This window comes from Barbatula barbatula, assembly GCF_947034865.1.
Source record: "Barbatula barbatula genome assembly, chromosome: 20".
Taxonomy (NCBI): domain Eukaryota; kingdom Metazoa; phylum Chordata; class Actinopteri; order Cypriniformes; family Nemacheilidae; genus Barbatula; species Barbatula barbatula.
In genome coordinates, this window is record NC_136783.1 from 10,872,374 (window position 1) to 10,889,835 (window position 17,462).

The 17,462-nt window shown below is 38.0% G+C and overlaps 1 protein-coding gene across 1 annotated transcript in view; it reads right to left on the reverse strand.

The window, feature by feature from the left end:
- lrig1 (leucine-rich repeats and immunoglobulin-like domains 1) overlaps nt 1-3,605 on the reverse strand; it is a 28,772-nt gene extending 25,167 nt beyond the window's left edge. The window contains exon 1 of the mRNA XM_079483447.1: nt 2,517-3,605. Within this exon, the coding sequence (XP_079339573.1) occupies nt 2,517-2,719 (203 nt within the window). The 5' untranslated portion in view covers nt 2,720-3,605. The remainder of the gene's footprint in view (nt 1-2,516) is intronic.
- Nucleotides 3,606-17,462: the final 13,857 nt, after the last annotated feature.

The window sequence follows — 17,462 nt, forward strand, 5'->3', positions numbered from 1 at the left end:
ATAAATGTTCATAATCAAAAACGATTTTTTTATTTGTTCATTCAGCTTGGATCAAGTGCGGGACATTTTCAAGAGCAGCAACTTATATTTAATTCAACAGGAATTCAAGATGACTGACTTTCATTTTTAAATTTCATAGGTGGAGATTCATACGATTTGCTCACGTGAAAGCAAAGCCAAAACGATTGTACATAATCCATCGATTCATTTAAGCATCTCCCCCGTGCTCAGGTTAACCAGACACGTTTTCTCCTTGCGTAACCCTATAAACCACAATCTCCAACCCTCTCTCTATCTTAATGGAGTCTCAAGGCACATATATACACTTAAATCCACAAATGGAAATGTGATGGCTGGCGATGCAAACGCCTTGCCACTTCCTACCATCGCCATCAAGGTCTCTTCACGCCACAGGGGAGCCATTAAAGAAATGGGAGGAAAAATTGGCAGTGCTGGGAAAATATTTGACCAACTGGAAGGAATTACAGCTTGATTTTATACTCGGGCCATGTCCACAGGGTTTTCCCAACTAGTGTTTTTTTCTCATCTTGATTGATATATTACAGATGGGCAGACCTCTGTCCTGTAACCTCAGAATTCAGCTTCTGTTGTATGTATAGGGACGAAAGTAAAGCACAAAATACAGTAAGGTGAATAGTGACAACAGGGATAGTTGTAATGTTTAATAAGGATAAAATAAGTGATTTTAACACACAAATGTGAAAGTACATTGTTGCCCAAACATAACATGTCTGTTGTATGGGATGACAACAAAAGGACTGTTGTTCAACCAAAATGTCACTCTTTCTGCTACTAAAACTTTAAAATATTTTTCTATTTGTCTCCTTATAACCACCTGTCACATAACATAAGCAAATAGTCCCTAAACAACTTTGAAAATATAGAATTTGTCTCTGCTTCACAGAACACGGCTTTCAAAAAATGTTCTGCAATATCTAAACAGGCTTTATGCATGTTACGAACATACAGGGCCAAAGTAAAGCACTCAGGCAGACCAGGTCATATTACTCATCAGTAGGTTAGACAGTCCTTGAGGCAGAACATCAACAAAGCTAGATACCTGCACAATCACTCCCGTCTAAAGCCTGATATCATGTGTAATGAATGTTTCACAGCCCTGTCGAACAAAGGACGATTATTTACCAGCAAAACATGATGCCAACAACCCGAATAACTAATAGCTAAAAACCTTCTCGTCTTCAAAAAGTTAGCCATGGTTTTATTCGCATCATACACCTTTATATTACACTTGAAGTAAGGCCCAACAAATTCACTTTGACTAAAATGTGTCAAATTGCAAAACAGATAACTCATAGCTTCCGTGTAAAAACTTGTTTGTGATAACCATCTTTAAACCCAGCTTTGACAAGAATAGCAAGATAGCTGCCATGCTGCGAGAGCTACAGACAAGACAGGTATTCTTCAGTGGTGATGAAACCTACAATAAAGGTGTTGAAGATAATACTGTGCCGTAAAATCGTTCCCTTTGAAAATGATACGATTGTGATCTCAGCAGCTAAAGAGCATACAGGCAGATAAAACCATAGCGACTTTGCCTAGGCTGTAAAGATACATTACACAAATCTACCAAGGTTGAGGCCAAACTTTAAAATGTGTCGTATGGTTTACAGAAAAATGTTGAAGCAGAAAACAAAACATTTTAACTACAACAACACAATTCTAGTATAAAAAATATATTTTGAGACATATACACACTGTAAGACCACTACCACCGCTCTCTTCAAAGGATACGAAAACACATTTAATATCCATCATCTGTGAAAGCAATGATCCTTTTAAAGACAAATACAGTACTAATAACAATGTAGTAGTGTGATAGTTACTACTAACACAATTTTATACACAAACTGTAATGAATTATTGTATTGTGTTAGTTAGTTACTAACTACTAAAGAACAAACCTATTTTTAAATAGCATTATAACTGAACGGGACACCTGCCAAAGATATTGAAACCTGAAAACGCCTTCCAAAAGCAGATTCAACTGTTAACAGATATTGAAAGATCGAAGATTATAAACTATACTCTTCTTGGTGCCCCAGAATCGTATTACCTAATCGATTGTGATTTAAAAGGCAACATTGAGAAACTCCAGAACAGTTTATTTATGACTATCTGTTGATTCATTACGTTGACTCGCATCATATCCGCAGGCCCCCCAAAACAGTTTCCAAATTTCTGTAACTGACTAACAAGCAGGTCGGTCTTATCTGGGATTATTTTTCAATGCTTTTTTGATCCACCAAGAAAAAACGGCAATAGCTGTCAGTATTTAAAGTCAAGTTAGAGAATGAAAGACATAACCAGACATGAAACTGGACACTTGTCATCTGTCATTCTGTGACACATTTTCTTTCCCGGACGACTTAAATTAGAGGTGTTAAAAGAACTCAAGTGAGTGTCGTTAGTAGCTTGCCGATTATTGGGTTAATTTTCTTTCAGATACTTCGTTCGGGATACTTTAATTTACTTACAAATGCACAGTCCTCTTAGGCAAGTCTTGAGGGACATCTGTCATGTCCAGGTTACTGCAGTCGGTTGCGTCTAGCGTACACGTACAGTTTTGAGGACACGGTGCGTCCGAGCTCAAGCCATAATTGATTAACAGTTCCAGCGTTAAAACCCAATAAAACACATAGTATGAAAGTGATCCCATCCGTCCCAGCCACGCCGCCATTTTGTATCCAGTCGTCTCAGCGCTTAACGACCGATTCCTCTCAACCGCAAACGGACAGATTGGGGTTATTGAGTTCCGTAGAGTTCAAGCAAATCGCGTTCATTAAGTTGTTTGTTTACACAACGATAATATCACATCATACTGTTTTGTTTTGGGCCAACGCATGAGTCCTGGACGTGAAAACGGTTCACGGTAAAATCGTATCTCCGCCGCGGCAACACGTAAGTAAATCAAAGGTGAATCACGACGAGGCAATACAAGAAAGTTGTCCAGACGCCAAAACTAAAGCAAGTTGAGAGCAGTTCGCCTTAAAAGGTTGAAAAGAGGGTCTGGATGGGGGGTACGCGCTTTGTTTTGGAGAGAGAGGTCCGCTGGCTCGAGCTTAGTTTGAGTAGTTAACTTAAGTTTAAATCGTCAGCGTTGTTTCTGAAGTTCTTGTGATGTGTTGCTCCCGACTGTTTCGTTGTTATAAAAGGTAAAAACGTGTCCATTAACTCCATGAGTACGCGCTGGAAGAAAGTCTGGTAAATCAAACTTTTCCTCTTGAAAGAAAAGACAAACTTTAAGAATCTCGCGCAGATTTGATATCAAGTTCCAGAACGGCGAGTTGATTCTTTTAGTTGACGTGACGTAGGTAAATGGTGATAAAGCGCGTTTTAGCGCGACGCTTCCAGTATATCCGTCCGACTGTTGTGAACTTTGCGGCTCTCGTGTCGTTTAAGTGTCGATGAGCTTTTATCTCGATCTCGATCTCCTCGCGCGATCCGATCGTTCACAGACTCGCTTCGCACTTCTGATCGTTTCCACCGCTTGTTTTTCTCCACCAGACTTTACTTTCTTTTTATGCGAACGCTCTTTCTCCCCACGTTGGATACATCTGAAGTGCAAGAGAGTCTCCGTCCTGCTTTCCGATTGGTTCGATGGAAATGATGGACGGACGAACTCAGGATTTGACTGGCTGATTTGGAGCGCACAGTCGCCAGGATTTTGGACGTGCCGGGAGCCAGCTGTCAGTCATTGCGCGTTAGCTCCGCCCATCTTTCCCACCCTGAGTGCGAAACTACACCGCCTCCTTTTGCTCTCAACGCGTCTTAAAGGGAAAATGTTCAGAGCGAATGAGTTGAACTGTTATAAAGTTTTGCATATGATAAGTTTTGTACGACTGGAAAGTACGTTACAGATGGAGAAAGAAATCTTTCTCAAAGCAACTCTTCCTTTGTCTTTCGTTGTAGGCGTACCGGTGTCAGTACAATATTAAAATAGGATAAAACGTTAAAATACAGCGTATAACATTATATTTAACTGTTATCTGAAGCGGTGTAATTCATATAATTACATGCATTTTCGAACAAAATGTTTTTATGCGTAATACTTCAGAAAATGTGTGAACCGATGTTTCCTCATCGGCAGAGACTTGTGCATTTATATTGCGTAATTAAACAAAACGCGTGAAAACGCTGAAAAAAAGGTTCATACAAAATAATGTGCCCTCTTTAACCCAAATGGCATTTCAGATAGATCCGACTTCTATTCTGAGAGAACGGTCAACATGCTTTCCCTTATGATTTATCTCTCAGTCTGCCGACTGTAAATCATTTTCTTTACAAATAAATTGTAAGTGACAGCCGGAGAGACAAAGAGAACATAAAGAGCAATAAAGAGACATAGGCTTGGGCTTTGAGGGATAGTATCAACAGCACAAGTATACTTTAAAACCATCAATAATGCTACATTCTTCAATCAGTACATGCTTGAGACCTGTTCATACCAAGAATGACAACTCTAAACTTATTTATATTATATTATTTACATTTAGTCATTTAGCAGACGCTTTTATCCAAAGCTACAAACAAAGAATTCAGGGAGCAATAAGCGATGTGTCATAAAAGAGCAATACGATTCTAATACAAAGTTACTAGTTTCAACAAAAGCTAGACCATACCTGTTGAGAGAAGAGAGAGGGTTAGTGTTTTATTTTTTTTCATATTACATCTCCACACCAACAGAGAACAGCATTATTTAATTCTTAGCTCATGCAGTTTCACATTTTAAATGTCTTTTAAATTCTCTTAGATTTTGGTTCTCAACAGTTTATGGTTTTTCAGCGAAAAATATCCTTAAGAGTGATTCCAACAATCATAGTTATCATTATGGTTGTGGTGTGGAGTGTTTTAAAGGAATAGTTTACTTTCAAAAAGAAAATTCTGTCATCATTACACTGTTGTCATTTTAAATCTGTGTGATTTTCTTAATTTTGCAAAACACAAAAGAAGATATTTCGAAAAATCTTCTCTATTGACTTCTATTGAATGGACACAAAAGCAATGCATGTCAAAAACCTTCTTATGTGTTCTGCAGAAGAAATTAAGTCATGCAGGTTTGAAATGACAAGAGTATGACAGAATTTTCACTTAAAGAACTATCACTTTAAATTGATATAAAAGGATCTTTAAATGTTTAAAGTTGTTTATCTTTATCATTTTTGGTGTGAACAGTCTTTACACTGTACAGTGAGGATAGCACGATTTTTTGTCTGAATTGATTATTTGATGTCTATTAATTCCCTGCAATACCTTTGATGCTTAAATTGAAATAAATATCCAGAAGAAACAGACTCTTTTATAACCAACAAAACATTTAATTCAGCATGATACCTTAACACTCTATCTGGGATTGTTTTGGATCTATTGAGGTCGACATTATGTGCCAGCCAACTCATGTGAGTATCTTCCTTTTAGCTATTCTCTTTCTCGCTCATTCTCGTTCTAGTGTTCCGCAGCTGGAAAAAAGATAAAAGACACCCATGCATGGTCTTGCACAGATGGCGCAACACATAAAGACATTACATTTGGCGTACCCTTCTGAAACCGAGGGAAGTCAAGTGGGCCTGAAGCTGAATTTTCAAACACCAAATGATTCAAGGGTGGGAAGATGGCGTTCCATATGTTTGCGTTTTGTTTAGTGCGTTATCATCTTTGCATTGCTGCACTGTGTCGATTTTTTGATGCTAGCCGTGCAGGAATCTTCAAAGATAACGATCCCATCTGCTCGAGCTATTCGTCAACAATAAAACAGAGAGCCGTGAAACGAAGCCAGCACGTTGCGCTATCTCTGGATGGTTAACGGGTGTGCACCAGTGAGGAAATGCCTGGGTTAATAGGAAGCAGAGATACTTGCACATCACGTCCAATCCAAGTGTACTGACTAAATAGCAGGAATCCATGCAACCAAAAGCAAAAAAAAAATAATCATAGAGACCCGAATTTCACATGGGGCATGAAGAAAAGTTTCATATGCACCAGCTTGTCCAAAGCTAATTTGCTAACTGCTTTTACATGGAACATTGAAAAAAAAATGATGCCGTATTCACAACTTCAAACAGAAAGGTTTTGGTTTTACACTGAAAATGTTTCTAATATACAGTATTACAGGGATGTGACTTCATACAAAAAAGTGATTTGGTATTGATGTAGGATTGTTTCAAATTTTGAATTGGTTATCAGGACTAAGCCATTAATATAAGCAGAAGCACATGATGATGAGCAATCTTGAAATAAAATTTGCAAGAGGGGAACCACATTTGCTTTCATGGCAATAGATGCAATAAGCTTCTTAAGTCTTAATCTTAAATCATTTATACAGCACAAAACCTGTAAAGTATAGATTATAAATTGCTTACTGTAAATCATTTGGTTACTGAACAGAAAGTATCGGTACAGTTTTATCCCTGTTGCTGCGTGTGCAACTTGCATCAAGGCAGACATCTTTGTTCAACAACAGGTGAGCAAGTCAGTCTGTTATTTTGTGTTGCTTCATAAATGCCTATACAGCGTATTGGAAAAAACATATTAAAACTCTGTGGTGAGACTTTGCCTGCTACACTTCACAATTCTAACCTGTTAACATGGGGCGATATTCACGATTACTGCTATTTTTCAGCATTACTGGTTAAGAAAAGCATTGAATAAGCTCTGACTTTAAAGGGATGATTCACCCAAAATTTCTCGAGTTAAATCTGTATACAGTTCTTTGTTCTGATGAACGCAAAGATATTTGGAAGAAGGCTTGTAACCAAACAGTGGGACTAGTTGGAAAAATTACAATTGTAGTCAAAAGTGCGCCAGAACTGTTGCTTTCCTACATTCTTCAAAATATCTTCTTTTGTGTTCAACAGACTAAAGAAATGTCAATGGTTGCCAAGAACTGTTTGGTTGCAAGCATTCTTCCCAAAATATTTCCTTGTGTTCATCAGAGCAAATACATTTATACAGATTTGGAACAACTTGAGGTTGAGTAAATGAAGACAGAATTTTCATTTTTGGGTGAACTGTTCCTATAACTCTGGCCTACTGCCTTGAGTTAAACGTAACTTTGCACAACTTTGCAGGTGTCCAAACAAGAAGGCTTTGTTTTTTTATTGTGTGTGTGTACACTAACATTTACATTTCTCATTATTGTTTGTTTAATAAAGTGAGTGAATCTCGCCCGCTTCTGCCAAGTTCTTTTCATTTTCCACGGATCAGCATGTACCAGCCAAAAGCGAGCGTGTTGAAAGATGTCTCCTCAACGACCTCTTCTTGAGCGCTGCGTGTTGCCCATCGCTTGATGTCATACTTGTCGAAAGCATGCATAGTACAGCAGGCTTGTGTCAACAGCTTGCTTGTATTTTTTTCCTGGTAAGTGTTTACCTGTAGTTCATATGTCCTCAATCATCACTCAAACGGCGTAATGTATTGATACTGTCTCCCATATGCTGGCAGGGTGGAGAACACAAGACTCGCACAAATGCGGCAAATCTTTTGTTTATTTGGATAAGAGTGTTTTTATAAGGGACGACTAGAATATCTGATAAAAGAAGTGATGGTCTGGAACAGGTTTTTTGTGTGGTGCAGGGCAGGAATGCAATGTGTGAAAGCTGACTTCTATATGGCCGAGCTTAACAGGTGACACGTCATTTGTTTAGCAGAATTCTTTTCTTTTGTCCCTTTTGCATGACACATGTACCTGTGTCACTTTCTTTTTAACTACGGGCAGGGTGCAGCATACGTTAACTGAAAGTGTTAAAAGCAAATCAAATCTGATTGATGGCTTAACATTTCAGATAGAACTTTCTGTGTAAGTTTTGCTGCAGTCAAAGGTCTGGATATGCAGGAGGGATATTGGGAAATTGGGGATATAATCATATGGGAAAATGGATTGTTGAGCAATATAACATACGGACATCTGGGTTGAGGACAAACGTTCTACAAAACATTTCAATGTCCTTTAAAACTTTACACAATGTTTATGGTGTTATCAAAGACTTGAATCTACAGAAACTCCAGTTCATATATTAAATTATTTCTTCGGTGGAGACCATTGAATATGAAGGCCAGGGAAATTCAATTAATTTAAAGTTACACAATCCCTTTTTCCCATCATCCACAAGCACATGCTGAGGGCACAGATTTATGGGTAATTTATCAACATCATTACTTTATCTTAAGTGGTTGATGAGCTTTTGGGAAGTGATCATTACAGCTTTGCAGTTGAGTGGGGTTGGGTGTGGGGGGTGTAGAGAACAGGTACAGGCTGATTCACCTAAGAGGCTCTAGAGATTAAACTGATACTGGACCACTGGGTATAGATATGGAGGCAAATTCAGGCCAGACCTAAAGCTGAAGGGTGTCATTTTCACAACACTATTGTCACCACATAATTGCAAAAATAATGATTGTTTTATGAAAAGTCTCTTGACCACTTTCCATCATTGTGGACTGTTTGTCCCACTATATACGTACACTATTGGTTGAGGCAATTTTGCTGTGTCTGAATGCCCTGACAAGCAGAAAAATACCTTACAAAACAAAATATATAAGGAGTATAGTGAAAAATATAATCCACATATTAAATTGTACATTGCAATATTGGAATCAAGTGCTTATATTTTTCAATATATATCATGATTAATCATATGCATATGTTTATATATGCAGCATGTAACAAATGTGTATATGTAACAGACATAAACATTATTTTGTACATACATTTGACTTTAAATTGACAGAATCCTACATTTATATACATTTAAATATACACATATATATTACATAAACACAAACATTTATTTTTAGAATCAATTCATCGTGACTAATCAGCACTGTTTGTAATATGTTATTAATATATATAAATGATTACATACATTTTCAAATGTATAAAATGAATGAAAATATTAAGAGTTAATATATGGGAAATAGAGCCGATTTTATCGTATGCACGCACTGACCCGAAGTTAACTTCCAGACTGTGTTTGGTTGTGTTAGATTTAATTGATATCAATATTAATTCATATACATATTTTATCAATTAAAAACTCAACAGTTGTTCATTCTACCGGAAGTTAAGTTTAACATTTGTTTATGTTGTTGCCACTGAAACTGTCTCTGTACTTAATGTACGTATTTTAACATTAAAGCAATGATTCATTAAACATGCTGATAAATGTAATATATAATCAAATACACTTTATTATATACTGTAAATGTAATGTTTTAAGTGCAACGATGCATGAACTTAACAGTAAAGTCGAACTAAGAAAACCCAACCAGGAATCCAACTCCATTCAAATGATCCAGAACACTGTGTTTCTAAGTTTCTTCCTCTTCCTTTATTAAACACAATAAAAGAAGGAAGGTGAAAGAAAGAAGGAAGACGAGAAAAAAGAAAGAAGAGGCCAAAGCCCATTAGAGATGTGAAGGTCACGCATGCTCAGCAATCCCAAACCCTACGCTTAGCCATCTGCAGCGTTGAAACCCTTCTCTCGCGTCTTCCCTCTCTCCCTCGCTCTTGCTAGCTCCCTTTCTTTCCCAGACCTGAATAGAGCGGTGCTGAATAGACCGGGCCAGGTCAACTGAATAGTCCTACCGGAGGGAGGGGTGGGAGCGGAGCCCAAATGAACTGGAACCCCTACAGAGTCCTCTGCTCCTGGCCACGGCTATGATACAGAGGAGGGGGGAGCTGCATTTAATCGCTCATAATAGAAATTAGCATGGTGTAATGAACCCGTTTCAAAAGTCCATTATTTGCTCAGTTCAAAGAGAGGGGTGACTTTGTAGTTGGAATCTGCAAGCCCACGCCACATATCAAAAGAAAAGCCTTTGTCAAAACTTAGTACAACTTTGTCAGCGCGAACAGCAATTTTCTCGTTCTTTTGGACGGTAGAGGAAGTTTGTATAAATCTTGTTTAGTTTTAGAAAATAAATTTAGTTTCTTTATTTCTTTTAGCAAAAAGCAAGTTCCACCTGGTTGTATTGACTGAGGAGAACACCGCTAAAGAAAGAGCGCAGCCCTGGCATGTAAGTTCAGCATGATTCTACATATTTATTTAGCAATCAATCAAGTCGCACAAAGCATATTTTAAGATATGAACACTCGGTTTTTGTCTCTCATCCAAGCAGAACTGTCAAGACGCCACATGTGTGCGAAGAAATGTATGTTGTTGTACACGATTCTTTTAACCTTTTCCTGCTCTTAAGGAATAGTTCATCCAAAAATTACAATCTCTGTCTTCATTTACTTGCTCTCATGTCGTTCCGAATCTATATGAGTTTTTCTTCAGTGAAACACAAAAGGAGTATAACAGATTGTCCAATGAAAGTTTTTATACAATGCAAGTATAGATGGGGACCAGGGATTGCCATGGTCACACTCACCATTCACTTTCATTGTACTGTAATTTCATTTTAAAGCTTAGACATGAGAATAAATACCACATTTTACGTTTAAAGATAAAGATAAATTTGCACTCTGTTTCTTTAAATCTATTGAAAAGATTCTCTACTTTCCCAGGTCTCCCTTCGATTGCTTGACCCACCTCAGACAGGACAAGAAATTACACAGCACTGATCTCAGACCTGTTACCCTGATGACACCCCTGCTTTGGTAAAAAAACTCTCAATAGTAGTGATTTTGCCATTGATTTCTGCAGCTGCACAGCTCAAGCTTTCTACCCTAAGGCCTCTGTTATAGATAATGGGATAATTGTTGCCACCTTCTGAACATTTGTGACCCACAGCAGTGTGGGGTACTGGAGGGATTGGTCAAATATGTGCTGAAATCTGTGTGTAAAATTGTGTACCTATGTTTTTAAGGAGAGGCATGAAACACGCCATAATAAAAAACATTATTAAAATACATGAAAAGTAATGACTGCTTTTGTGTCCCATGGGTAAAAGAACTTTAAATTTAAAAATAAATGTACTCAATTTGAGCTGCTCAGTTGTTTAAGACAAAATGACAAATCGTTTTTGCTCCCCGAACTCTTTGTAAGTCGCTTTGGATAAAAGCGTCTGCTAAATGACAAAATGTAAATGTAAAATCTGATGCATCTTATCACGGAGGAGATTGGGAGCTTAAAAGGACGATCGGCAGGACTGTTGACGAGAGAGGACCGGGCCCGAACATTTACGAACGTTTAGTGTGTGTATGTTTTATGGCCGGCAGTCGACCGTGAGGTGGCTGCCGGTCAGTTACTTCTGTGTTTATTGTTTATTTAATTAAAGTTTTATTGTTTGAACGTCCGCCGGTTCCCGCCTCCTTCCTTCCCTTCTAACGAACTTTGCTACAGATGGGTTTTAATCATTTTTTTAAGGTTGTGAGAGATATGGTTGACCGGACCGATTAGAAAGAATGTTCCACCAGGAAGAGGACGCCGCTCGTTTTCTGAACGCAGGGTTCTTGATGGGGTGTAGGAGTGTAGGAGGGTGTGAAAGTATGCCGGTGCAGATCCAGTGATAGTCCTGTAGGCAAGCATCAGTAACTTGAATCTGTTACAGGCTTCAACCGGTAGCCAGTGGAGAGAGATGAAAAGGGGTGTCACACGAGCCCTGATGGGCTGTTTGAAGACGAGGCGTGCTGCTGCGTTTTGGACCAGCTGAAGTGGTTTGATAGCCTTTGCAGGAAGACCAGCAAGGAGAGCATTGCAGATGTCCAGCCTTGAGAATACCATGGCCTGGACAAGGAGTTATGCTGCATGCTCAGTGAGATAGGGTCTCACCTTTCTAATGTTGAATAAATCATATCGGCAGGATTGCGTTGTCTTTGCAATGTGATCATTGAAGGACAGCTGTTCATAAAGTATGACTCCGAGGTTCCATTATTAAGAGTAATAGGCTTCATACAAAATATCAAAGATAACAAAGCAGATTTGAGATCCACTATATATAAAATAGACGCTTTTGGGAATTTTGTGTTTTACAAATTTTCCAAACCCTAAAATCACAGCTGCAAAGGCAGATTTAGCTAAATTTAGCTAAAAACGCAAGTTTCAATGTCACAAATTCCTGTGAGACTGTGTTGGTATATTATATTGCATGTCAATAGATCCTCCCAAAATTACACACTGGTCCTTTAAAGAAAAGTTTTCCATAACAGAGTTGTCAAATCAATATTGGTCCATATTCCTCATAAATGGGCTCATGAAAATCGAAATAAAATAACTATTTTATGAAGAGACATTCCTCCTCCATTCTTTTATGGATTGCACATTTTAATTCACAGAAATCCTACAAAGTATGTGTTCTTTTTGTCACATCCGTAACTCATGTACTTAGTGTATAGACTGATCTATTTCTGATATCTGGACTCTTTCATCCGATGTTGAGTAAAATATAAACAGATGGTTCAATACATATATTTTATAATATAATATTGTATGTAACATACATTGGTAATAAATACTATCTCTGAAAATCTAATCTTAAAAAAAGTTTTGACTTAAAATGTCTACTAGATAGATTAGAAAAATCTATAAACTTTCTTTTCAAAGTGACTTTTAAAACAGAAAATATAAAGAAATGACTCTGTATTTTAGTTCAATGACAGAGACACAGACTACGAGAAAACAATCACAGCTAATTAGTAAATAGCATTGTCAAATATGACAAAGAAGCCAGCAAATAATTAATTTCTTAGAACTAGATGAATAGCTTTAGTTTTTCTCCATCCAGCCGTGCTCAGGTATGCATCTCAATTTGAGCTCAAACACAAGGGGTTCCAACTCGCCGAGTAAATAAGGACAGAGGCCCATACAGCAAGGTCCTATTCAGTCCTCTGACATGGCTTCAGTTCTCTAGTCTTCTTGAGCATCCAGCTGTGAGCACTTGAGCCAGGGCCTCACACTGAATGCTCAATACAGGGAAATGCCGGAGGACTTCACTGAAACCTTCATTCCATTTGGCTGACAATCACTCCAAAAGAGCCATTATCTCCAGCCCCCCAATTAGGGCCAGAATCCACGTGAATACCCAGAACAGGAATAACTATTTTGGCTGAGAAAAGCTCTGATTTATATTGATATTCCAAAACGCACTTTTCAAAACAATAGAGGTTATTTGAAGCAGCGTGCTTTACCAAAAACCTTGATTTAATTTGTTTTGCTACAGTACAAAGTGAAAGAAGTTTTTCGCCCTAGGCCTGAACGCTCGCCAGCGGAGTCACCGTTGGGTTCTCACATTTTTTAATTTAGTGTTACATGAGCCGGTGTGTCTGCATATAAACAACACACAGCCAAAGCGTGCATTAAGTGAAGCGTCCGGTTTGCTGGAGCCAATAAAGGCTTCTGTGGAGCTAAAACTACCTCGACGAAACCACAAAGTAAATTGTCTTCGTTTACTTAGAGGAAAACTGAGCCATGTGCGTTCATGCATGACACCGAGAGTGAAACAGACTCAATTAAAGAGCCATATCGAAAGTCGAAAAGAGAGAGAACACAACGAAAAAATTCACACATGTGAATTTCATTCCCCAAAAAAGAGAATGTTTGCTAAATATTGTGCTGTCCAGTGAGGCTAAACCCTGTCGTGACCTCATGTTATTGGAAAACTAATGATTGTTTTTGTCTTAACATATTTATCATTATACATCATTTAAGTTATATAATGTCCTATGCATGGATGACAGATTCTGCTCTTTATTGAGAACGATACCCGCATGATGCATTAACTGATGTCAAAAGATGTGGATTTACAATGGCATGCTGTCAAACAAGAAATATGGTGAAAAGTGGACCTTGTGCTGACTTCCAAGAGAGCGGAAACACACAGACCAATAATTCAGCCAGGGGATGTGAAGCACAAGTGTGATGTGTTAGTCGGAGTCTGTGTCGGGTTTTCAGGCTAGGGCGGTGGATTCGTTCAGGGTGCTCAGAGAGGGCTGGGTGTCAGAAGCGTGACAGGCCAGATACACCTCAGTTCTGCATGTCTAACTCTCAGCAGCTGCTTAAGTCAAGACACTTACCTTTATCACTGTCATGTTCATCAAAGGTTTCGCATTGCAATATCATTCAGCATTACTGCTTGTTGTTGTCATCAGCATGGCATTTCGTCATTCTCAACATGACCATCACCCTGCGGGAAATTCCGCTTATAGGCTGGTAGCTGCTCATCTTTCTGCTGGCAACTTGACCATGTTAAAGGGACAGTTCACCCAAAAACGAACTCATCCTCATGTCTACCCAAATGACATTCTCGCTTCTGCAGAAGACAAAAGAAGATATTTTGAAGAATGTTGGTAACCAAACATCATTGATACGATATCAGAGATATTAGATAGGGCTTGTGTATGTGCAGTATAAGGACAATTTTGCAAGCTCTATCTCGCTTTCTCTCTCTAATCTCTTATCACCTCCGTATTTCCCAGGAAATGCTTCTCTTATGCAAAAGATTTGTAGATCTTTTGTCAGTTGTTGGGGTTGGACACAGGAAGGTGAGAAGTCACAATTTTATAGCACAAAAGTAATTGTGCCAGTAATATGTGCTTTGTGTATACAGGACACGATCTATGGACGGCTTTAAACAACATAAACAAACGTTACGTGGCCCAAACCTAAAGGTCAAATTTGTAATTTTTTGGAGGATCTATTGACAGAAATGCAATATAATATGCACAACTATGGGCTGAACTTGGATGGACGCACCGCAGTGACTTCTAGGATTTCAAGCGTTTTCCATAAGCGTGAAAGGCTGCATTTCGATGCATCCTTGATAGCGAGAACACATCCCGGTACTTTCATGCGTTCTCTGTTCTTGAGTATTGGAATGAACTTTGACAGTTATTGATGATGTAGAGCGTGAGCATGAGGACACAAGACCGCTGAAGAACGCATATTGAAATGTCTTCAGATGTGCTTTAAGACCTTACATAATGATAGCTTTTTCTATCCTCATACACAGCAGGTCCCCTTACATGAAATTCGTCATGTTGTTTCTACAGTAGCCCTCAACGGAGCGCGTTTCGTAAATACGGTACGTTATTTCCTTCAGCAAGGAAGCGAAAACATGACAACATCTTAGTTCTGTGTCAGCCACCGTAGTCATTGGAATGGGAGGGGTGGAGTGAGTCGTTGGTTGCAACCTCACCTCATTTCACTGGACCTTAATCTCCCGGTTGACCTATGCAAAAAAGGCAATAAATGTTGAGTATAGTAATTAATGTGATTATATAAATTGTTATATAATAACCAAACACAGACCGAAAGTTAACTTCAGACTAGTCTGATGAAACTGTAAAGTATCTTCATTGAAAGGATAGATAATTTATTAGGAAATTATGCTTTCACCTGAATGATCTTGGAACTTTATTTTAACAGTGGACTGCTGATCTTTTCACTGTAAATCATGATACAAATCTGTAACTGTCCAGTCACAGGAGATAAGCTCTTATTCAACTAACTTCATGTTTAGTGTATAAGTAGAAAGCTGAATGTATTTTCCATAAATGTGGAGGCGGACAAACAGTCAAAACTAGCATGTGGAACGTCCACTGTTTCGGTTGGCTTGCTTGCCTGTGTTCTTTGTGCTCGGAGAAGGAACACAGACAGACATAAACCTGAATTTAAAACTGCTGACTTGTGTCTGCATGCTTATTGTCCAAGTCTATTTTATATGCACTTAAATGGTGGGACAGATACATGTCTAGGGAGTTTTGGGATGTTGCAAGCTCCTGAGCTGTGCTATCAATTTGATCCATAAGTGGTTTTTATTTCAGTTCTCTAGTGTGAACAGTGATGGCAAATCCAGATTTGCTGTCCCCCTTCTATCTCACGCACGTGAAAGAAACGTTTCAAACAAACAAAATAGAAAGTATGGAATTGTAATACTAATATATACTAGAAATATTAGCACAAACTAACATTGAAAAGTGGTTTTATTACGGGCTACTTGTACCAGCTGCGCTGATGAACACACAAACATTCACACAGATGGGAAGTCAGCCATTATTATACATTACTGCTCATTTATTTTCAAACTGCAGCATTTAAAGGCAATTATCTATAATGCTCACCGAGGCAGGAAAAAAGTAGACATCTGCAAGCAGAGATGGAAAAACTTCAGCCATGTGTTCACATTAAAAATGGTTTCATCTAAAACAAACACACACACACATTCTATGATAAACACTGGGAGGATGTATTTGCCGTGTATGTGTTTTGGACATTTATGGGTATGTTTCCATTTCGAATAAATTTTTTGTGATATACAATACCTGTCTGACCTCATAAAGTGCACAACAATCTTATTTAATTTAGTTCAAAATAACAAATTGAAAAGCGCACTACAATGTTAAAAGTTATATACTTCTATACCAGAAAATCTAAATGTTTGAGAATGAGAAGTGAGCCATCACCGAAGAATTCTTCGCTGCTGGTGTGCTGTTCCACCTGCACCTGACAGTAATACAACTTTGACCAAAAGCAAACAAACCACGACAAGTTATTATTTTCGCATTCCACTGCACTGGATGGACAAAAACATGAAGAAAACATCAATAGTTGTTGTGACGTGTGTGTTGAATGATCGTGTTGTATTGCAGGAATTTTCTCTTTGCTTGCTTTTCACCCCATTGTATTTTTTCTTGGTTTTGGTGGAATCCGTCCTTCCCACCTTCACCTGTTAAACTTTGACAACAAAAACTAATCGCCTGTCATTGAGGCTGCAGTTGACCTGTGACTTCAGCTGTCAGTCGCCCCCGGGAGATGTGTGGCCTTTCATGACTCCCGAGTTCAAAAAACGCTTCCAACCAATCGAGGCTTGTACCCAACACACACACACTCACACGCACCTGTGCGACAGTCTTTAACAAGCACACCCACACGCATGTAGTGACATGAACACACACATTTGCTAACCATTGACTACTTTGACATTTGCATTTTTAGTGCAGTTTAACGTTATTTTTACAACATTATTTACAACATTCATTAATAATTGTGTCCTTAAAAGTTTTGTCATTCCATGATTGTAGGGCACTTTTATTTGCAATTTGACACACATACAAGCTTTATTAACAAAGACCTTTCAAAGATCAACTTTTAAGTTGATGAAACTAATGTTTTAGGTAGGTAAACTCAAAAGTATTTATTTGCATAAACCTTTTTTATTATTTCTTTTTATGTTACACTTTCATTACTTGACTAATATGATATAACTCAGATAAACTTAAAACTGAATAAACGTATTTTAAATAAGTAGTTTCACATTAAACTATCTCTTCACTTAAGAATTACTAATAATTTTATATAACAATGTCATAATTTATTCTTGTTCATAATTTATTTATTCTTATCCTTAATAAACTAATAATAACTAATAGTTGTTCAACCAAAACATTCAAGAGTGTACTAAAATAATAGAAACAACATTATTTTCCACACTGTGCGACCCTAAAACAAACTGAATGACATTACACTGCAAATAGGCCAATGTAA